Source organism: Pogoniulus pusillus, chromosome 2 (genome assembly GCF_015220805.1).
Source record: "Pogoniulus pusillus isolate bPogPus1 chromosome 2, bPogPus1.pri, whole genome shotgun sequence".
Classification (NCBI taxonomy): domain Eukaryota; kingdom Metazoa; phylum Chordata; class Aves; order Piciformes; family Lybiidae; genus Pogoniulus; species Pogoniulus pusillus.
The window spans coordinates 15,760,602-15,785,048 of record NC_087265.1 but is presented as its reverse complement, the minus strand read 5'-3'; the positions used below and the strand labels follow the sequence as shown (position 1 = coordinate 15,785,048).

General features: G+C 39.8%; 1 protein-coding gene across 1 annotated transcript in view; it reads right to left on the bottom strand.

The window, feature by feature from the left end:
• CLASP1 (cytoplasmic linker associated protein 1) overlaps nt 1-24,447 on the bottom strand; it is a 183,629-nt gene that overhangs the window by 26,629 nt on the left and 132,553 nt on the right. The window contains exons 28-34 of the mRNA XM_064157393.1: nt 22,024-22,087; nt 20,673-20,675; nt 20,280-20,443; nt 19,301-19,379; nt 17,700-17,843; nt 5,447-5,590; nt 3,998-4,104 (exon numbers count right to left, since the gene is read on the bottom strand). Of these exons, the coding sequence (XP_064013463.1) occupies nt 3,998-4,104; nt 5,447-5,590; nt 17,700-17,843; nt 19,301-19,379; nt 20,280-20,443; nt 20,673-20,675; nt 22,024-22,087 (705 nt within the window). The remainder of the gene's footprint in view (nt 1-3,997; nt 4,105-5,446; nt 5,591-17,699; nt 17,844-19,300; nt 19,380-20,279; nt 20,444-20,672; nt 20,676-22,023; nt 22,088-24,447) is intronic.

Below are 24,447 nucleotides of genomic sequence, written 5' to 3'. Positions count from 1 at the left end.
TTCAAGCCATTCAATCTGAGCACTGCTCAGGAAATGTTCTTTCCTCTTAGTCAGAAATCTGGGCTTTTTTTCCTGTTATTTTCAGTGCATTTCCCTGCTTTTCCTCTTCAGAAAATGCCTCTTTCCTCCATAACTCCTCTCCCCAAAACTAAAACTGTCAAGACAAAGAAAAGCAAGCAAAAAATGCAGAAATAACTCACAAATGCAGTGGATATGCTCTAGTGATCATGAAGCAAAAATGGATGAAGCAAATGAAAGCAGAAGGAAGGCCTCTCACCAAGGCCCTGAAATCATGCTACCCTTTTGAAAACATCAAGGGGATACTTAAGCAGAAGTTACCATCTGCATAGGCAAATTATTTGTTTGGTTTAGCAAGTCCAGTTCAACAAAAATGCTCAAAATCTATCCAGAGAACTCAAACACATATACACACAAATACACACAAATACACACACACACAAATAGTAATAAAAAAAACCAATAGTAATCTGGAATCCTGTTGTGATGGCAGTCATATGGGAGGAGGAGCATGACCTAAGGCAATAGCATACACATATTCTATAGAAAGTCCATTTCAGTGAAGCCTTAACCACTAATACTGAGGCTACTGTCCACAGACCATTAGTAATACAGGAGAGCAGCTATACTAGAAGCATTTCTGTGTTCCTACAGAGCCCAAATTATCCTTTTACCACACATCCCAGCCCCAAAGACATACATGTATCTAGACATGACTCCTCAAAAATTCAGAGTAAAATATAATCTTCAGAAGCAAAGCTGGCACTAAGAACTGAGGCAATCCTTCAACTGACTGCACTCAGGCTGCCTGTACAAGACATAGGCATGAAAGATAAGCAGGGCACACACATGGAGCATCCCAAGAAGCAATGGGCATACACAAACCTTAGTACACCCCTTTGGTAATAAGTCCCATAGAAATGTAAAGCCAACCCTAGCTTCAGAGTAGGCCTACACAGAAATCATGGCAATCTTTATCTTTCCACACTGATATCAGAATCATAGAATCATAGAATCAACCAGGTTGGAGGAGACCTCCAAGATCCAACCTAGCACCCAGCCCTAGCCAGTCAACTAGACCATGGCACTAAATGCCTCATCCAGGCTTTTCTTGAAGACCTCCAGGGACGGTGCCTCCACCACCTCCCTGGGCAGCCCATTCCAATGCCAATCACTCTCTCTGTGAAGAACTTCTTCCTAATATCCAGCCTATACTTCCCCCGGCACAACTTGAGACTGTGTCCCCTTGTTCTATTGCTGATTGCCTGGGAGAAGAGGCCACCCCCCACCTGGCTACAGTGTCCTTTCAGGTAGTTGTAGACAGCAATGAGATCACCCCTGAACCTCCTCTTCTCAAGGCTAAACACCCCCAGGTCCCTCTGCCTCTCCTCATAGGGTTTGTGCTCCAGGCTCCTCACCAGCTTTGTTGCCCTTCTCTGGACAAGTTCCAGCACCTCAACATCTCTCTTGAATTGAGGGGCCCAGAACTGGACACAGTACTCAAGGTGTGGCCTGACCAGTGCTGAGTACAGGGGAAGAATAACCTCCCTTGTCCTACTGGCCACACTGTTCCTGATGCAGGCCAGGATGCCATTAGCTCTCTTGGCCACCTGGGCACACTGCTGGCTCATCTTCAGCCTACTATCTATCAGCTTATTTTGCAAGTTTCTAGAGAAAAAACCTGATACTGCATCTCACTGATGAATAGGAAACAACAAGCATTTGTAATGGAAACATGACACAGAAGCACCTATACCAGCAACTGAAATACTGCAGTCTTACCCTACTTCCTGCAACCCATTAACACATCTTCCAAAGCCTTTTTTCCCAGAAGAAAGACAAAATATGTACTTTTCAGAAACAGCAAAATTCTCCCTAGTTCTCTACATCAGGGCCACACTCAAACTGCACAAGACATTTTTAAGAAGGATGAAGTCCAGCAGAGCATCAGAAGCTACTGACTGGCAGTACATGCCACCACCGCCACCACCACCACCACCACCACCTTTTCTACAAATGGTAAAAATCTGCAGCTGTCACTGCTCAGGGTCACTCATCAACATATTCTCTGAATATTTTAAAGGGTTTCTACAACAATCAACATATTCTCTGAATATTTTAAAGGGTTTCTACAACACCTTCCACATTCACCTATCACTAAGGAATTAAGTTTAATGCATTACTCTTGAATAATGAAATCCATCAAAGAAGCAGGACACACTTCTTAAAAAGGCACCTAAATTTTTGGATTAACACCTCCAAGAATGACATAGAAAACTCAAAGAATGGTTGTTTTCTAAAGGAAAGTCCTGACCCACTGCATCAGTAGCAGTTTTGGTCTCACCAGTTTAATGGCAGAATATTCTGGAATTACATATCCCCTCTAACTATTTCTTAAGAACACATCACATGGTAAAAAACCCTCCAGTTCCTAAACTCAAAATGCTTTAAAACAACAGCAACAACAACATATTATGTGTACACTGAATGCTTCTATCAGTATTTTGATACATGCATCCTGACATCATGAGATAAGAATGCGAAGACAAACTGAAATGCAGTGAGCAAAATGTCAAAACACAGTTGTGATCCAATGGCAAAACCCAAAAAGCATGGTACAAGGTCATGGATTTATAAAATATATGTCACATTCAAAAATGGCCAGCAAAGCCACAACGTAACCACAGGGAGTCAAATCTCAGTTTGTGAAATTTCCCAAGACAGAAATCAGCAGGGCAACAATGCTCAAACTAGTGAAAATGAAAGCAACATAGTTGGAATCATTCCCCTGAAAATCTTCAACTTAATTTCTTAATGAAATCTCTGTTGAAAAACAGCTCTAATAAGCAACTCAACCTTGGCTTGCAACCTCTTGGTCTAGTTTTGGACTGTAAGAGATTTAGGAGTCACGAAGATGTACTTTGATACCAAAATTTACTCAGGAAACTCCATGTGCTCTTGACATGCTGCTGGGATTAGAGTAACTACTCATTAAAGGTTAAAAGCCTGTGTTTTTCCTGACATATGGAAACTCACAAGTCTAAGCATCCCTGCAGACAGGGTTTAACAAGTCACAACAGGGCTGATCAACAGATTTCAGTGTAAGTTATTACAACTGACTGCAAAACGTAGCCCTCACTCCACATATTTCCTTCAGTCCCTTCTGTGTCAAAGGGAAGTGACCTCCCATGCAGAGGTCAGGCAGACAACAGTAGCAGCTTTTAGGCTTTCCCAAGATGTAGCAAACCTTGTCCAGGTTAACAACCTACTACTTGCACCTCAGTATTCCTACATCCTCTGTTTTAAGTTTTTATGGTGTGATATCCATGAGTTTGTGTTTGCTCAATAAAATGTTTCAGAATGGACTAATGTATTTGGCCTAGCATCTGTAACTTCAGCTAAACACCTGCTTGAAATAGACCTGCTACCCAAAGCTATCAGGCCACAGTTCTGCTGGTGAGTAGCCAGGACAGCGATTTGAGAGGTATTCAGCACTGAAATAGTCACCACCTCCACCTATTCTACAATCTTCAGATACCATAAAAGTGGAACAGGAGATTCACTTGTTTTTTCAGCAGAATGAGGACTGTACTACAATCAGATTAATTCAGGGCACACCTGAAAACTAGACACAATATGAAATCTTTGACATTTGCATCTTGAACAAGACCTAATTTCTAACCCTGCCGTTTAATATTACCTTTCTTAACCCATAAATGTGGAAAACTCTGGAGAAGGCCTAGTTATGAAAGAAAATTAGTACAATAAGAAAAGACATTAAGACAACACCGATAATATGTGGACAAGAATACTAAAGTCAACCACCAACCCTGTATTATCATTGCTCCTCTTTAGAGCACTCTACTGTAAACTTTTGCTCTTGTTTTTGTTTTCCATGTGAGTCCTATTTTGCAAATGCATACTCAGTGTTGAAATCCTTCAGTATTTTGCAAGTGATTTAATCAGCCTCCCGCATTACCTTGGAGACAGCCCACCATGGGAACAGTTGGTAGGTGAAGTTAAGGGGCTAGTTCTGCTGCTGGAGTGCCGGGAAGGAGTTCGACCAAGGGTATTGCTGGGAGAACCCTGGTACAGAAGAAGGAAAACAAGGATTAGCAACACGTTGCAACATGCAGGCAGAAGTACACAACAAAACTAGGTCCAAATATCGCCTTTGTTTGTGCTGAACGAGCTTAGTGTAGCTTTGGTTCTGGCTCTTGAGCTCAAGTCTGCAGGCCTGATTCGTGTAGTCATCAACGTGGTCTAAGAATAAAGCAAGCACGTGCACTTTGTTTTACAATCCACAGTACCTGCAATTTAAACTATGCCACACATACTGCCTCAAAATAGTGCCAGAGAAATGGTTTATCAATCCACCAGGCTACCAAGATTCTTAAACATGATTTGCCAGGCTCCAAAGTATGCAGACCATTACCCTGGCAATTCAGAAATTCAATTATGCAGCTATTTTTTGCATGGTCTAAAGCATTCTGATTGTGCTTGTCATAGGCATAAACAAGCAATCAAACTTACCATTTTTCCACTGGCCTGCAAAATTATTTATACCACAGCAAAAGGAGTAGAAATTGCTCCCAATTCTGACTCTCTTCACACAGGCTGAAGGTACTAGAGAATCCAGACCATTTGCCTGGAAGCCTAATGCTACAGTTCTAGCTTATGCAAAGGTCTGCTTATCCCTACTGAAGTGCTAAAATAAGAGGGTTCGAATTCCAGCAAGTTTCACAAGATCTCCCCAGGAAAGAAAAAAAGACCAAAAAAACCCCCACCCTAATTCTTGCTGCTCTAAAGAAGTTTAGAAGCACATTTAAATCCACTAATACATTTCTTGAGAGAAATTAAAGTAAGAGCTTCACGTAAAACCAAAACATAAGGTTAATAGGTATAGACTGAGAAGACCTGCTTAGTCACATCAAAGATCCTGAAAGTTTCTTACAGGCAATGTATCTGTTATTTAACTGATTTCAGAAAACCTGTGGTATCAGGATCTCTGTTTTAGCCAAAATGTCCTCACTGGCAGGATCTTCAAGAGCACTAACAACTTGGTACCACAAATCCCAACAATTTTCACACACTTCTCAGGTTTTTTAGGGGTCGATTTTTTTCAGTTGCTTTGGGGCTTGTGTTGTTTTTTGGGGTGTTGGGCTGGTGGGAGGCTTTTTTCATTGTTGATTGGTTTTGGTTTGTTTGGTTGTTTTTTTTTAGTGTGGTCATGACTACATTACATTTAAAAATATCCTTTTTTTGCTTTAATGATCCCTATAAGAGCAGTATCAAACAGAAACCTCTGTTGCCATGTCACTTCAAGCCAACATCTACAGATAATTAATGCTACTGACTATCTGCAATGGCTTATCGACAATCTGCTGGGGTTTGGGTTCTGCTGTTTACAATGACAAGGGCCTCTCACCATACTGGTGTTACTGGAGTTCTTGAGGTGGTTATGCAGGAGCTTGGTAGCACCATCCTGGAATGTTTTTGGCAAGGCACCAAGTAACATGGTAAACTCAGGAGTGTTCAATTCAAAAAGAGAAATCAGGACTATTTGTGCTGCCTGAAAAGAAGCAGAAAAAAAGAAGATCAGTTTTTAGTGTTTGAAAAAAGTATGCATTCACTTGGTAACAAGCCTTACAGTAAACAATGTGTGTTTCATGCAAAAAGAAGGTTCCAAAATTAGATAAAGTTGACGTGTTCCTTGTGATGTGTGACAAGAAACTGCCAACTGATACAATTTACTTTTCAGTTCTTAGAGCTCACTATATACTTTCCCATTTATATCATTAACCTTTCAGATGTGAAGTGTACAGCTGTTCACAGGTAGTAACAAAAATCTTACTGTTGTCCAGTCCAGCACATATTTCAACTGAACAATTTACAGAAAAAAAAATCAAGAAACAAATAAAACCAGAAAATCAGATAAGTATGAAGAATGCAAGACTGCAATTTGGGAAGTTTATTTCATCAGACAGGTAATCCCTACTTCGGTTTTCCTACCTCTCCTTGCAATTCTCACCATATCAGCAACAGAAAACTCTCTCTCAAGTGGAAGATCTACTGAGGTGGAAAGAACCATTGTTCTCTCATTCATGGACAAGCTAAACCTCACCAGATTCCCTAAATTCAATAAGTGAAACCAGAGCACTACTCAAACAATTGAGAATTTTACCATTAACTTCACTCAACAAGGTTTTTCCCATCTGCCTGAAAGAATGGCTGTCAGAACAGGATCTCCACTAACTCCATTAGCTCTGTGTATCCTGAACTAAGACAATGGAATCAAATGGGAATGGAAGCAGAATAAATCACAGAGTGCATATCTACATGAGCAATTAACATCACATGTTCTTAACTAGACTTCCCAAGCAGTATACAACTCACGTGGACTGCACTCATTATTTTCTTCTTCCCCCACCTTTGCCTTAAAAATATACAAAAATATAAAAACCAATTAAGAACAATAAAAAAAGAAGTGATGACAAGGACCTCTAATGGTCTGCATCATCACCTTCTCCAATGAGGGGGTAGCCATTGTCACATTAGCCTCCAGAACACATATCTGGACACAAAGAAGTGAATTATGCTCTCAAAGTAGGCAGAAAAACTACACATGTTCTTATTTTGGAACAGCAGACAAACAGGCATAGGAAGAGCAGATGCTTCTGTCTAAATCCTTTCAGGAATTTCCAAAACTTCCTAAAACCAAAACAGAATTACAAAGAGTAACAATACAATTCACTCTTGTAGAAATAATTGTAGTCGTTGTTCTCACCAGTTCAAAGAAGGGGTTTTTTTTAGCAAGTAATGCATTTGTAAAGTTGCAATAATTAAGTGTATCTGCAGTTCCCTGTGAAGTGGAATCCTGCACTAGATGATGAACTTGGGTACAGAAGAACCCTTTTATAGCAAAGGAGACTCAAAGCACTTCATTGTTTAAGTGTACAAATCACAATTCAAGCTATACTGTTCCTTCTGCTATCAGTTCCAATTTGTAGTAATGCAGCTTTGTATACAACAAACGTTTTCCATCCACAAAAGCTTGGTAAGTAATCTCCTTTTCATATCGTCAAAGAAACTGAGGCACACAACACTCCATGAGCTTCCAAGGACTGCAACAGGTCTTCAAACTCTTCATCCCAGATGGAATACACTGCCTCCTGCCAAAACTCTCACTGACTGAAGAGAAACACAGGATGTCATTATTCAACCTCACACTACAGATCTAAGGATGGAAGAAGTACAGGGAGAGTTTTCTCCACGGCTTTCTTGATTCCACATTCTACCCTCCTTTGACCTGAAGTTTTGGGCAACTGCCATGAAGCCTGCCTGGCATCCAACAGGGATGTGTATTTCTGTCCATTTTGATCCATGAATTTTTACGTTTTCACAGCATAGTATTTTCTGTAATAAAAATATTACTGCAAATAAGAGATCTAAGAACAGCATGTTGAAGAAGAATGCAAAGTGACAAGTCATGCCAAAGTACATTCCTGTTTGTGAATGGCATGCATATCCTGAATGGTTTAGGAAGTGAACATGCAGATCTACTGTGTCACAACAAGCAGGTCTCATATTGAGATTTAACAAAAAAAACCATCAAAAATCAAAATCAAAGCCAGGAAAACTGATTGACAGGGTTCCTAGTTTGAGAGATTGCTCGGAGACTAGAATATCTGGAGACACCAACTGGTAAGTCAGGAGCTGCCCAAGATACAGTGATGTGGGAAAGGATTTCAGATAGCTTTGTCCCATTGACTGGTTAGAAATCCTTGTCACACTTGAGACCTCCTAAGTAAACAGAGCAAAACAGGTGCAAGAGCACACACTTTTCTTACTTCTTATGATAGAGAGGTCTACAATGCACCTCACAGGCCAGAGCAAAATCTTCACCGAAACTCCACCAGGGACTTTATGATCCTATAGCTTCACTTCAAAGCACAGTTACCTAATTAGTACAGTTTAACCCTAACACAAACACTAGTAGCACAGATATTGCACTACAGGAGTATCTCAGGGAAGTTTCAGTTCCCAGAAACCCCTGAGTATCTCAGGGAAGTTTCAGTTCCCAGAAACCCATTTTGTTCCACTTTTTTGTTTTGGCTTTAATGAAAACAGGACTGTTCACCCTCTCTCTTTGCACAAAATACAGCTTGTCTATAGGAGTGTCTGCCAGTATTTCGTGTACTGGGGTGTTCTTCAGGAACTTTGCTGTTGCCTGCAAATAGGTCATCGGACTTTGAACGAGGTCCTGAATAGCTGCTCACAATGCTTCCAATCTTATGAGGTCTGAAACAGAGCAGACCTACAGCCTGTGCTTTTTGACATAAAGTCAAGTACTACTACAGCCTAGGAGGGGGGCTCCAGTGAAAGCTCTCAAAAGCTACACTATAAGAATTATGTAGGTTAACTCTGGGTATGTTCTTTTTTAAATAGCCTTCATTCATCCAGCTGCACTTGTAGGCTTATTTTAGGCAAAAGACATTATCTGAAACTTCACCCATGATTTCTTACTTAACACACAAACGTCTTGGTCTCTGCTACCACAAAATCAAGAATACTGATATCACTGAGCTCAGAAGCTCAACTGTCCATGCCAGCTTGAAATCACATTTATAATCTATTCTAAGTTTCACTCTTGCAGTACTTCCCAGTTCCAATACAGTTAATTTTATTTCAGTAATAAAGAGCATCAGGAGCAGCATTTCTACACTTAATGGTTAGATTAAGACACGTTTGATAATCCTCAACATTTAATTTATCAAGGTCACATTTATCTAGTCAAAGGACATCTTTTATAGATAATATTGCTAAGATTTTTAAATCTGTGGCTTTTCAGCTTGTGACAAACCAGAAGACATTTTTGTAATCTCAGGATCACCAGTCATTTCTCAACAGCCTGGCACTAGTTTGATTAGATTACTCGAGGAGCAGGTCAATTTGAATCGAGCAATTAAAACCAAAAAATCTTGTTTGTACATTGTGTACAGAAATATTCTCCATGCAACACTCATGCCTGATGATACATAACTTGAAGAAAGAGTAATATCTGACTTTTCCCTTGCCTTTGTCTCTCTATGCCATTAGTGTGGAACACTAATCCATCTTCTTTCAGTGGCATGTAACATAGACCCTACATATTATCTAATCTTAATGAAGCAATTCTCTGCTGGCTTGAGCTGGAGAAACTCCAGTGACTTCAGAGCCTGACTATGCTAGTGAGGGGGTCTGGCTCCATGTCAGGTTCCTGAATCATGTGCAAAGGACTGCTTATGTAACTTCATTATTTTCCTCGAAACAATGCAGCAATGGTCAAATTCCACAAGCCAGTAGCAGCTCTCAAAGTTTCACACTTAGGTCAATGCAATTCATGCTATCCAACAGTGCCAGCTGCTAGAAGTACACAAATGCTTTAGCAACTGTTGTCTTTGTTTATCTAGGCAGTTTTATAAAAATCTGTAACTTCTCTAACTTGAATTATAATAAAGTCTCCTTGAAATAGTTTGAACTCATTAAGCAAAAAGACCACAGCTAACTGGAAAAAAACCATCCATTTCAGAGAGGAAATGTGGACAGTGATCTGAGCTTAATACAACTGCCTTATGACTGCTTCTGGTCCAATAAAGCAGAACAAGCAGCTAGTTGCCTGAGCTATATGAAAGCAGTTTTCAAATTATTCAGACTTTTATTGGCAATGGGCTCACAACACTGAATCATAGAATCATAGAATCAACCAGGTTGGAAGAGACCTCCAAGATCATCCAGTCCAACCTAGCACCCAGCCCTATCCAATCAACTAGACCATGGCACTAAGTGCCTCATCCAGGCTTTTCTTGAACACCTCCAGGGACGGTGCCTCCACCACCTCCCTGGGCAGCCCATTCCAATGGGAAATCACTCTCTCTGTGAAGAACTTCTTCCTAATATCCAGCCCTAAGAGAGGACATCATACCCTAGTTGCTTACGAACAGGAGAGTTGTCAGAAAAGCACACCAAAGGCAAAAATCATTTCACAGACAGAGACACTTTTTTCAGGCTCTCACACAGGTCTTTTTACACAGCTAGACAGTTAAGTTGAGACTGCAAACATGATTAGTGTGATTAGTGCACAAGACTTTTAGTCTACCTGTTTACATTTCTCTTCCAAGTTTCCTTCACCAGGCCCTGAAGAAGCTGTAGTAGTTCTAGTTGGCAAATCCTCACCCACCCAACTATGCATGGTCTGGGTTTGACAAACAGGAAAGGTGATATTATTTAGAGAAAGCAGAGATTTTAGCTAAATCATCTAAACAGTACACATGCTATCTTTTTGAAGATGAGTTTTAAACAGTTTCCTGCTTAATTTCAAATAACAAAAACCATTAATATTTGGTTTCACCAGAAGAGAATTCCTCTCAGCAAAGGGCACAACTGGCTCAAAAGTAAATTAAGCCACTGCACTCAGGCTTACAGCTTCCTTCATTCTCCTACAAGGCTTTGCTTTGGCAAGCCCTTAATGGCACCACTTGAAAACCTCCACTGAGGTGCAGAGCCTAGACGGTGCTGCAGCCAGGTGACACTTTCATGTGGCCAGTCAGAAGTAGACGATTAGGTTTTTGCATCTATCTGCAGAGATCTTCACAGACATCTCCAAGTTCAGGGGAAGAAGCAGTTAAGAAGTTTCAAATTCCTAACTCTAGCCTGGGCACCAATCTGATAGAACAATCCTGCTCACAACTGCCTTCTTTCATGTGATTGGTCTGGGGAAGACCCACACTGATATCTACTCACTTTTGACAAACAGAATCATACTTTGGACACATCATGGATTTCACTATCCAGCGAAAGGCAAATGTGGTTTTAATAACTTCAGGTGTACTGGAACAGAGAAATTCTCTTTCACATCACTCTGAATTATGCTAAACTGCAGATCAAATACAGATCCACTGAGATTGAGAGGCAGCAGTGACACATTAGGCAGCTTGTATTAGCACAGGGCAATGCTTCAGCTCTCCAATGAGTATAGCTGATGTTAAGTGAGTTAATTCACATCTGCTGAGAGTGCTTGCAGGCTCTAAACAAGCATTATTTGTGTGTTTTTTTTTCCTGCAGACAGTTAACTGTTAGCTGGTGCTAAGCTAACAAAGTATCTACCAAATCTCTTGCTTGTTCTCTCTTCAGCCTAGAATCAGGTATTATGGACAGCCACATTATCAAATATGGTCATGTGAAGCTCCTACATAACTCAAGCATGTTAGCTTGAGCACAAGGGTTTTTTTAAACACCTTCCCCAAAAGACTTCTGTTAGAAGATGCTGTTTACATCCATATCCTGAAAAGGAAGAATTTGTTTAACAGATTTAAATACAGAATTCATAGATTTAATCCACATTGCTCTTATGTTTTACTCAGCACACAACAGAGCAAGCCATGGATGGTTGCATTACATGTGTCAAAGGTATCTCAAACAAGTGCCAGCAAAAACTATGCAGCAGCAAGTCATCACATATTCAGATGACTGTTCCACAGCAGATAAGGCTCCTCATGTGTGCGGCTGCTTTGTGACCTAGGCACAGCAAAGGCCGTGGCAAACATGTTCATTATTTCTGGAGACCCAGATGTTAAGCTAATGAAGGCTACTCTGAGTAACACAGCTCCTTCAACAAAAGGACATTCGTTGCAAAAAACGTTTCTGGACTTGAAATAAGCATTGCATTTCATTAATAGCTGAGAAACATTTGTTACAAACCTGACAAGGTGTTAAGTCTGAATTCTAAGGGACAGGTTCCCACATAAACTGAGAAGAAGAAAAACTACTAAAGTAAAATGATTTGTAATGAAAACATGCACTTCAATCTGCACAGAGTTTTGAAATGCTAGAATAAATATGTCAGATTTATCCATCACAGTGTAGAGAAAACAGATCATAGTCTTTTTATTGGATGACTCTACAATGGTGCATCATCTACATCTATCTAGGGGTGTGTATGTATTTATATATAAATGGCAGGTACACACAAACATATTATGCACAGACACATAATGTAAGCACAAGCATACATATTATGTGAAGCAATTTCTTCTTATCTCCTGTTATCTTGCAATACTTGTACTGTTTCAAGCAGACCAAAAAAATGTGCTCATGTTAGAAATTGCTTTCAACTAAAAGGATACTAGAAGTCTGCAGAGATCCACTTTAAGGAAGTCTAACCCAGCATCACATTTCCAACAAGCATGTTATGATTTTTTTGCCTCTAACGTTGGGAAATGCCATTTTCCTTACACTGCGTACACTAAAAACATTTTGGCTTTCATAGCTCTCCAGCATCAGATTCAAAACAAACAGCAAAAGATGGCTACTGTTTTGGAAACACAGCTAGGACTCTGAGATCCACGTTGATCTAGTATCGTTAAAACAAGTAAACAGTGAAGTCTACCAGGTGTGACTTCTGATGTATTACACTTTTCCCTAGCGCTGTGTTCAAATGCCTGAAAGGATTTCCTATGAGCATTCAGGTGGAGTTTATTTTCTTTAGCAACACCTTTTGGTCAGAAGGCTGACTTCTATCCAAAGTATGGGTAGCACACTCTGTATGACTGAAATGAAACCCTAAGGCCTGGTTCTCTGGTAACTTCATTTTTCATCAAGTCTCCCAGACACAAATTTGATGCAGGAACATTACAAGAGTGCTAGAGAAACCTCTGACCCAGAAAAGCAAGGGCCTGCAACTGGGGAATACTGAAACAATTTGCCATTCAAAAGCATTTCTGCAAACATCCTTTTTGCCACTGCTACTGTAACAGGCCACAACCAACAATGTTTATTGCTCAACACCAGTAAAGATAAATAATACCATTTCAGCTCACCAAGAGTCTTTGGGAGTGTTTTTACAGTGAAGCTTCTATCCCAGAATTGCTCAAATCTGCCTGATGCTAGATAGAAAACTAAAGCTCTAGCAGAGCACCATGATGCAAAGATGCCAAATTTAACTTCCCTAGCCAGTCCTACTTCCCTGTCAATCACTGGCTCTCCTACAGACATCATGACAACATTTCCCCTGAGCTTTATCAATAGATGTGGATTTCCTTATCAAAGCTCTGCCATCAGTATTTCTCAAGAAATGACATCTAAAGCCATTAATTAAAGAAGTAAATACATCTTCATATGAAGAATTGTTGCCCTACAACTTTCTCTCTGAAACATTGTTTATCTTCCCATATAATTCATCCATTTTAGGAAAAAAATTGATCCCAAACTTGTTTTCTTTGGACACCTCTAGACTTCTAGGGCAAACGCCAGGAGGGCCAACCACTAGGTAGTATGAGGGGAACTTCATCTTCGTGCAAATCACAATGCAAGCACTCTCCTGAGCTTTCTCCTTCATTGAAGCGTTTCTAGTCTCTTAGTAAGTCACATCCACTGTCTATGTTGAAGAACAGCTTGGCCAAACTCGGTAACAAGCTGAAAGACAAGGTTTTCTCAGCTATGCAAATAGAAGGAAGAACAAGACATACGTGTGACAGGAGGCCACACATAATACATAAAAATTCATCCAGGGCTGTAAAATATTATGGTAGGAATGTTTCATTAGCAGAAAAGCCAGTGAGGACATCTGACATAGAAGAAGTATTTCTTCTCCCCAGCGCTAATCAAGCATTACACATCTTCTTATTTATCATTACAACCACAGCCTGGCTGATTAACAAGCTGGAAGGCAATGTCACTGACCCTTCACTGCAGAAGGCTCAGTTCCCCTTCAGCCTGTACAAGTTCCTCCTAAACACTAAGATCCTGTGTGCCCTCTCAGATGACTATCCCACCAAATGCTGAGCATTCACGTTTAATAAAAGTTTCCATTCGCCCAAGCCTTGGACAGGAGACTTCCTCTGGCTTTGGCCAGAGTCAAATTAGAAGCCTCATTCTAATTTCCATTCCCAAGTTGATGGCTCTTTTCCAAGATCAAACTATTTTCCCACACAGAGCCCAAACTTGTTATCCAAATTCAATAAGAAGTTTACCTATGTAAGGATTACACAATGACTTTGCTGGCAATATTAGTGATTACATGGTGAAGTTACTGACTCAGTGCCCTCAGATCAGTCATCACATGATTTGTCTCACCACTGTGTAGCTTTTCTGTGTAGTAACTGAGTGGTGTTTGCAAAATTATTTCATCAAATCTTAAATACTTTCCAGAGGAAAATCAGAATTAATGCTCTCTTACAGAGAGGAATAAACCAAGACAGAGGAAAATCAAATGCATCACACAAAGGTAGGGGCCGCTGAAATAAAAATTAGAGCTCTAATACATGAAATCCTAACTTATGTCCTGCCTATTGATATGTTCTGCTTGAGAGAAAAGCAGTGAGCTATCTCTATGTCCAGAAATCACTCACTGGTGCTCTTCTTGCACTGGAATCACATCCCATCCAGGTCTTCAGGCAGCGCTGCATGACCTGTTCTTAGCCAGTGGCTCTTGTTCAATACAGAGAACAAATGCCTTTCACCTTTCTTCTAGTCCTTTACTTCCAGGAAGTAAATCTTAACTTCAGTGCAGAGTAAACACCCATAAGCATTGCAAAGCTTTAAAACAAGACAAATATTTACCTGTGACACACTGCAGATCATTTTATTTTAAGCATAAAGCTTGACAGTAATTTTGACTGTACATAGTTCATGGCTACTGTCAGTATCTTAAATGGTTTCTGCCCTGAGAGGGAACTCATTACACTTTCTCAGTGTTTCTTTGTAATATCAACTGTATGTTCCTACAAGTACATCATATTTTTCTTGTGATAATACAGCTTATGTTTAGGTATTCCATATAGGTATTTAGGTATTCCATATGGAAATATAAACTGTTGTACGCACAACAGCATTTCCTGTGACTAAGTTTCTTTCTCAGTTCACTCTCTGCAAAACATGATCTCCAGCTTAAGGCAGGTGTCAGGGTAAGTGTGCTTCAGTAGTCATCATATGTGAAGTTTATTGATAAAGCCGTATCATTCAGTTGGACTATATGTCACATTTTGTTCTGTTTTCTTCTAACACCTTAATACTACAGGCCTGAGACCTCCATGACCATCACATATAGTGAATAATAGTAATAGACATGATCACTACATAAAAGGATAATCTCACTATTGACTGAAAATAATCCACTTCTTGAACAGCTCTCTTGATTACTGCCACAGATCAGATCTGCATGACTAACTACCGTGTGCATACACCACCCACGTGCTCTCCCACTGACAGAGGTCATTTATATACTTCACCACCAGCATGAGGAAATTTGCTTTTACCTCTCTCTGTTCAAAGGTAAAATCTAGACAGAACAGTATGGTCATCACACACACGGATGCTACTTGTGTTCAGTAGCATTCAGTGAGTGAGAACCACACTGGCTGTGGGACTACATTTCTTGGGGGAAAGAGTTCTTGCCTCCATGAGTAGTTGAGCACCAGCATCACATTACCAAGACAGCTGCAGCAGTGGAATCTCAAAAATCAAACACAGAGTCTACTGAAAAATCACACTACTTTACACTTTTTAGTGGACTGTTTAATACTTTGATCATCTGAAGACAGAACTGGTTCCTCTCTCCATAACCTCAGCTGCCATCTCCATTTTTAGGTTGTGACAATGTCTACAGTGCATGGTCTGCTTTGCACTTAGAAAACTTCAGATTTTGAAGGTCACAACACCTTCTATGAGGCCAGAATCTTCTGATGCTCAGAATAATCACCTTGATATAAACAACCAAAGTAAGTACTTTCCAAGTTACAAGGAGGACAATTTTTCAGTTGTGTTCTTCAGAACACTTCACCTGTCTGTGTTGGCCCTCAATAACCCAGTTCGTTACTGCATAATGAATTTATTAGTCTGTTAACTACAGCCTTGACAGAGATAATGGCCAATGATTGCTTATAAATCCTTTGCTGCAGTGTTTCTTCTAAAGCCTGTAGTTTGTACTATGTTCTTAATAAAATCATAGTACAGCAACGGCACGATGAAATAAAGATCACCTGGGCATTCCCTTGCAGGAGGCTAACTTAGCTTAACTATGTAATAATTTATTTGAGAGCCACAGGCATCAGAAGCAAGTCTGAGTCATGTGCAGGTTTAACAAAAACAATTTAGATCCAGTAACCTCTTGTCAGTGTCAGGACCCTTGGCCAGGTACTGCCCAAAATTCCAGTATGATGGAAGTTTTGCCAGAGCTCTGCAATTCTTTGAAACAGATAGAAGGATGGACACCATACTGTGAATGCTCTGCTCCCCACATCTTCACAGCAAACCGGCAATTTTTTCAGCTGCTGCAGACACGATTGGTATTTGCATGCAGCAATGATGACCCCTAATGGTGGAATCCTGCTTCTGTTGATCAATATACAGTGAAAAGCAAATCTCTGCATATTTCTACTTAATTAAAACTCCCTCTCTTGCAGACCACCAGCAGAGTAAATTGCCTGAGGTTTACTTGCACTGTACCAGAGAAGCAGCTTCTTCGACTGTTTAATTCTTTTTTGGCTTTGAATATGGAAGCATCAAAATGGAAACATATTACAGATCTAAGTCCAGGATTTAAAGTCATCTTTTTTTTTCCTAGCAGAAGCAAATTTCAGTCACATTGGTGTCAATAATCCCTGCAAAAAGTCTTTAGAAAAGAGGATGAGACATTTCTCCCTTGGATCCAACCAGCCATATGCCAGAAAGCAAACAGCACGCACCCAAAAAGCTTCTTTGATGCTTTATGCTACCAGTTAGCAGCTGTAGATGCAGCACTTTTGACACCCAGTGATCTTTCCATCATAATCAAATCATTACTAGTAACAAAAATAATGTTATTTTCAAAGTTATAAAACAATACATTATTTTAGTACTAATTCAACATCTGAAGTTCACACAGAATATGAAAAACCAGGACTATGTTTACATTCTGAAAAGCATAAAATTTGGGCCTTCTTCACAACCAAGTACATCTCAAAGTCTTTAATTTCCACTGGAATCTATTTCTACATCTGGGCTGTGAAGAAAAGGTAGTTTTAAATTGTGTTACAGATGCCAGGTACATAACACAAAGTCTCTCTTTTCTCTTGGGAGAGATGAGTATCACTGTGTGTCCCATTTTGGCTTGCTTGACACTTGCATCTAGAGCAAGATAAAGAACAAGGTAACTATTATCCAGACCTGACCTAAATGTGTCATTTTTTTCCAGGTTGAGATAAACATACAGCTTTTTAAAAGGAGAAAGTTGAGAACCCCTAGCAGTTTACTGATTTGTTTACTTTCTTTTAACAGAATTATAACACAGAAATTGTGCTAGACTTCAAGAGAGTCTACAAAGCACAGAGCCTTCACCTAGATAAAGAAAAGCCCGGAGATATTTCCAGAATGTTCAAGAAAAAGCACGTTTTCAAACAATGATTTCTTTATGTATGGCAATTATAGCTGAAGTCACACAGTTAAGTGTCTGCCAGAGAAAAAAAATAAATATATAAAGATATGCTTGAGAAACATGTTGCTACTGAACTGGCACTTTTGTTGGGACAGGAAGGTATGTAAAACCCATTCTTTAAAGTTACAGTCTAGTTTGAATTTTTCACTACCTTTTTGACCCTTTTTTCTCCTTTCATTTTTATTGGTCGAAAAACAATAATTACTGCAGATACTTCCTCATCCTGGCTTACCTTTCTTACATCTGAGCTCTTTGGTTCTGTTGTCCAAGTTATAATTCTAGATACGGCAAGTCTTGTCTCGCTGGAGTTCACAAAGTCTGTTGGATCCATTTGCCTTGCCAAGGACTCGATATACTTCAGGATGGCAACTTTAACCTGAGAAGTGAAAAGGGATTTGTCAAGCTCATGATGGATTTATCCCCTAACAAACAGATATCATTACATATAGAAGTATGTCACACAGGGAGAAAAAAAATTAATTCACAGTATCACCAAGGTTGGAAGAGACCTCACAGATCATCAAGTCCAACCCTTTACCACAGAGCTCAAGGCTAGACCATGGCACCAAGTGCCACGTCCAATCCTGCCTTGAACTGCCCCAGGGACGGTGACTCCACCACCTCCCCAGGCAGCCCATTCCAGTGTCCAATGACTCTCTCAGTGAAGAACTTTCTCCTCACCTCCAGCCTAAGTTTCCCCTGGTGTAGCTTGAGGCTGTGTCCTCTCGTTCTGGAGCTGGCCACCTGAGAGAAGAGAGCAACCTCCTCCTGGCCACAACCACCCCTCAGGTAGTTGTAGACAGCAATAAGGTCACCCCTGAGCCTCCTCTTCTCCAGGCTAAACAATCCCAGCTCCCTCAGCCTCTCCTCATAGGGCTTGTGCTCAAGGCCTCTCACCAGCCTTGTCGCCCTTCTCTGGACATGCTCAAGCATCTCAATGTCCCTCCTAAACTGGGGGGCCCAGAACTGAACACAGTACTCAAGGTGTGGTCTAACCAGTGCAGAGTACAGGGGCAGAATATCCTCCTGTTTCTGTGTCCTGTTTAAAAAATCAAGAGCAACTGGATACACTTTGTGTAGTAAGAGTCTGGAAGGGTATATCAGAACTGGCTTGAAACACATAGATCTGCTTGTGTCTTTGCATAAGCAAATCAGTACTCCACCACAGTGCTTCCACTAGAAGCCAATCATATCTTTTGGTCTCGGATCAAATGCCTGATGCTGGAATTTCAAAAGATCCAAAGTTTAGGAGACTGAAGAACAAACATTTCACTCATTTGGCATCCTGTATACTCCTGTCTCTGGATGATAAAGGTGTAAAACTTCCTAGAATAGCAGCTTCCTGAGAAACAGACAGTCTGTACAACAACATCCCTCTAGAAGGATTCAGCAAGAGAAAATTCTAATTTATCTAATTTATCTTTATTCCCTCCAAGCCCTACACATGCAATGTCTGATCTGTGCCACAAACACTTCTCAAAGTGTGCCTAGGGTCTAAATTTCAGATAGGGTCTGGTCCTTGTTGTCCTGCACAGACAAGTTCTCTTCCCACCAAGACTAAGGTAGGGGACTTTTCCACGTCTCAATTTCAATCAGCTTCTGAGTCCTCAAAGTCCAACTCTTGCTGACTTGTGGTAAGTTACAGGGTCCTATTTTAAAGATATTCAGGCTTATTCGAACAGAGAAAGCGTTAACAAAATTTCTGATATAATTTCTGTATCGTTCAGGTACTTCAGTACCTTATAAATTCTATGCTTTATGATATGCCTGGCCTGACATGACAAGATAAGACAACCATGTTGATGCTTTAGTGAAAAGGCTTTTAATACTGACCTTCAGATTTGGTGTTTGGGTCTGATCTACAATAAACCTCATCAAAATGTTAAATTGCTGATCGAATGGAAAAGAATCTCTGTCCAAAGAAAGCAAAGGCAAAAATGTTATGCAACAGAAACTTTCAGGATTAAAATTGACTTGATACGATAAAGCTTCCACAACAAATATAAACATCTGTCATGCTTTTCTTCTCAACTTCACAATCAACCAGAGAAACTCTGAGTCTAAGGACCAGCTGATTATTGATCTAATACTGGAGAAAACTGCTAAATCAACACATTTATACACTGTATCTGTTTGCTGCACACTTTGCCAGTTTTCAGGATACTTGTCTACTCCATTTCAGGCTGTGTTTTGTTTGCTTATCTCCACTAGCAGCATGGTTCATCTTATCTTTGAAGTTCACACCTCCGATTTTGATCTTTCTCCTCTTTTTCCCTACACTCTACCCTATTTTCCCCTTATTGTCACTACTTTTTTAAATTATCCCATTGCCAGGATGAGTTGAACTTTATTGTAGCAGTGTCCTATGCTGGACATGGTTAAAGAAGGACATAGGTTAAAGAACTGGTGTGTGCATTGCAGTAGCCTTCAAGACTTTACCCTGACATTAGCCTTATTTGCTGTTTGAAGAACATAAAAGATGCTCTCAACTTTGCAGTCAAGCACCATTCATGTTCTGAATGTTGATTCTTTTTTTAATCAATCAAAAAGAAAACTGATGCACACAAAAAAAAACCCAAAATAACAAGACTTTTAAAATAAATCTACATTTTAAATGTTATGTTTTCAAGCTATCTAGTCAGAAAAGGGACAAGTCTTTTACTGAGCCATAACTTTGCTCTCCTTTATTTCAGCATTCATCAAGATTGATCCCTCAATATACATGACACTGTTGAGTTTCTTAAATGTTCATCATTTGTCTCTCTGTGATCCTACAAAAAAATCCATAACGTTTGCCATCTGCAAATTCTACCTGGTGACATCCAGAGCTTTCTGAACTTTTGCTTGCACAGACCCCAGCAAATCTGCTCCCATTTTCTTTAGCAATTGGGTCAGGAGAACAAAAAGCCAATCCTGCAAGTCATCTTTATGAATGATGATGAAATCAACCAGGGTTTCCAGAAACATGCTGAAGACCTGTTAACAAATGTCACAAAAAGGAATATGGGTGCTTTAAATAATCAAAAGGGAGAGATTTACAGTTTTGAGTTTCAGGATGATTGTTACAGACAGTATCAGAAATGAATGATTTTAGTAACTACAGTGCTCTGAAAATATATCAGACAAGACAGGTCTAAAATGTGTCATATTAAAATACCACATGGAATGAATGAAGGAAGGAAAGAAGGAGGTAGAATACACTTACTCTCTGTTGTGAATTCCACGGCAAAGCAGACCATGCAACAAAATAAACCACTCGTTAGTACACATAGTGATCAAGGCTGGTTGTTCAGATGTAGTTTGTCAATAGATAAAAGATGCATTGAAAGTTCACCTTTTCTTAACATACAATCTCTTCTCAGTGAAGTTACTTAAAACATTATATTGCTTGGATCAGATCCAGTCTCCTCAGTCACGAAGGTAACATGTTTATACATGTTTGTATGTAACAGTTTACATATATTTAACATCACAGCTAATGGTTTGTAGCAATAATGCTCCAAAAGCAGTAGTGATGACAGAACAGTGCAGCCATAGAAGCCTTAAGTCCAATGTACAATAGATCTTCATCTTAGAAACTGGAAATCATTTGTAAACGAATAACTACACCTTCACCCTTTCCACAACACATACTGAACCTCTGAGAAACAAAACATTAAGATCTTACAGGTAGGAACTGCTACACTTGGTGAGGCCTTTGGGACAGCTGGTCCAGACTATAATTCTGGCCAAAAATGCACATTTCAAGCAAGACAGGTGACTATATGTGCCCAGGGGATTTCCACTTGACAACTCTTTATTAGAGCCAGTTTACCAAGTGGTCTGAAGTACAAACGTGCACACAATTTTTCTTTCTCAAACTGTATTTAACCCAACAGCAGATGTTTTTACCCAACCTTTACTGGTTGCCTTCAACCAACAGAATCCCTCAGGAAAGGGCATTGAACTCCATTATCTCGTCTCCCTGTTCCCACTTTCAGAGCCAGTGATCTCCAGCTGATTTGTTTGTGCCTATGGACCCAACTTCCTAACTCCTATAGCCTGCTTCTTCCCAAGAAATGTCTGTAAATTCATGCCACAGCCTTTAACTTCAAAGGTCAGCATCATAAAGATGGTGAAGTAGCTGTAGTAGAGACTTTAATTATGAGCTCCAGAAGGGTATTCTTGGTGAGACCCCACACTGCACCCAAGCGTGCACAACACAAACCCCAGTGACTACAGTTCATTGTCCTTCATGGACCTCACACTCAGTACTGTGTATCAACAGGACACTCCCTAGAGAACTACAGCTAAAACTGAACTTCTCACCCCAGGAGCTGACATCTGAAAGGCATTAGGCTGCTCCTTGGGAAGTACAGGGTAACCAGTTCCTAGCAACATAAGAGAGACTGAAACATATCCCTTCATTGTAAAACAGATAAACATCAAGGGGATTTATAAATACCAGTTTCCCCAGCAGATGGCAGGGGTAGAAATACAAAACACTCATCTTGGAACAGTATCAAACATGCACACATGGTAATGCAGGAGAATAAGCCAAATCTTTGTGATCTTACCTTGCTGTGAGGGTCAGCAAACATGCGAGTAAATATTTCACATAGCCTTTTTAACTCGACTCGGCTAAAATACATAAATAAAATGTGATATTAATACTAAAACAGTTGCAGAAAAAAAACCCCAATAAATATTAACAGCTGAAAGACCCAACCTTTATTTGAATGTTACTAAGTCACACTTCTGAAAACTGTATCTAGGCAAAGCCTTAACTGTCATTCCAGTTTAACTCCTGGGAGTTTTACTCGTACATTATCTAATAAGCATTCCTCAATAAAGTGGAAACTTGCATGTTCTACTGCTTCCATTTTCTTCTACATTCTGGATCACAGAAGATAACTGGAAACATGCATATTTGGGAGACAGTTACTGCCTCTATCAAGGTTGCTGACTAGGAATAGGCTTTTTGAGTCTTCTTTGTGTTACAGCATTCAAAATTTCAAGTAAAATCAGACTTTTTCATGTTATTTGGGCATACACTCATTGTAAGTATTTTGGTTGAAATTTTCAGTTGCTTCAGTAAAATCAGTCCAGAATCACAGATGTCAGCATTAACCCCAAAGTCTGAGAGCACATCAAGGAGACAAACACAGAGAAATGGAAGATAGTAGGCAATCTAATCAGTAGAAGATAATTGAATCAAGGCACATTTTAAGTTCTATCAGTAAGATTAAATACTAATTAATGCTCTTTTATATTCTACAGGGGAAAAAAAGAATGATGTATGAGCCCCTTTCATAAGGCATTGAGTTTGAATTCAATGCAAGAAGTGTTTGGTGTTTGCAGTGAATTGGAAATACAAGTCTCTAGTTTCCCTACAAAGCAAACAGCCAAAGAATGCAGAAGATTTGCTTATTTACTGAGCAAACAAAACAGGAACAAGTCAATTAGGTAACATTTCCTGCAGACTACAGATGCCTTGAGATTTTTCACTATGAAACCAGAGCACCTAGTGAAATACACACAGAAAAGCCATTAGGTCTTGACTAGAGTTACTCTATTTTCAGAAATACATTCTTTTTACTGTCTGCCAACATACCTCTCTCTCAAAATAAGCCTCAAAGAACAGAATACACCAGCAGTGCACAGCTACCCTATGTTGGCTTTGTCACAAGTAACAGATGACCTTTTTTTCAAATAAATGTATGCATCAAAGGCTGATCAAATTTTAAAAGGGCACAAAATCAATGCTGTTAAGAGTCTGATGTAGAGGAAAAAGCCTTTGTGACAACACCACACCAGCAAGCTGTCACCTTCATTCAGGATGAGCCAGCAGCGTCTCAAAGTGACCGCTCTGCAGCACTCTCCTGATTTCACAGAGACCACAGCTCTCCAGCTCTCTGAATGAACCCTTATTTATTACTCTAATGAGTCTTCTTTCTGGAAAAAAGCTACATGAAGACAGCAAGTGTATATTGTGTCTCCTAACTGGTTTACATGCACAGCTTTTTGGATATGCGAATCTCAGCTAATACAGAATCCTTCATCCTTCATGGAATACCAGGTTGGAAGGGACCTCAAAAATCATCTAGTCCAGCCTTTCAGGTTAAGAATATAGTTTAAATGAGCACTAACAAAAATGCAGCCACTTCACTGCCTTTTATTAAACTCACAATACCACAACAGAAGGTATCAGGTTTAATTAGAAGACAGACTTGCCCCTTGGACTAATGACCCTGATGATGTTCTGCAAGATGCCGTGGGAACAAACAGGATGATAAAATCTGATCATTAGAACAAGCATGAGATTAACCCTGAACCAAGAAGGAAGCAGAACAAAACCAAACCAAAATGAAATATAATCTAGAGAACTAAAGCCACTACCATATTAAAAAAAACAAACTCTGCAAGAATGTAGTTTCTGGGACAGGTTTATAAATTATTCAAGATCAAAGCTCAAAAACTTGCTAGCTTGAGGGACTAGTGACAGCCGCATGGTTCAAACACTGCAACCAGCAGGGCTGAAAATGGTATAATTCTACCAGTGTTTCTGATAAAAACTACCAATCTAGATTAACAGCCCATCACACAACCCTGAACCATCCCCAGTGGCAGTCAAAACCTTGGTTGTAATCCTCACACATCTTTGTGCCAAAATGAGTCTCACCCAATATGAGGTGCCACAGCTTTTCCAGACAGTTCATTAAAATGAAGAAAAATAAAGACAACAATATACATGTGGGAAGTATCTTTCAAAAGATTCAAACAGACCACATCAAATGACATCTCTCATCTAGATGCTCTATCTACTTCTATTAAATTCCTGTAGCACTTTCCACTTAAGGACTGTACCACGTCATGTGAAGTGCTAAATTATTTCTCAGTGGCAAGAGAATAACCTTCCCAGATCTGCTCTCAATAGGTCTTCATTCAGACTGTTAACATGACCCATCAAATATTTTCAGAATCATAGAATCATAGAATCA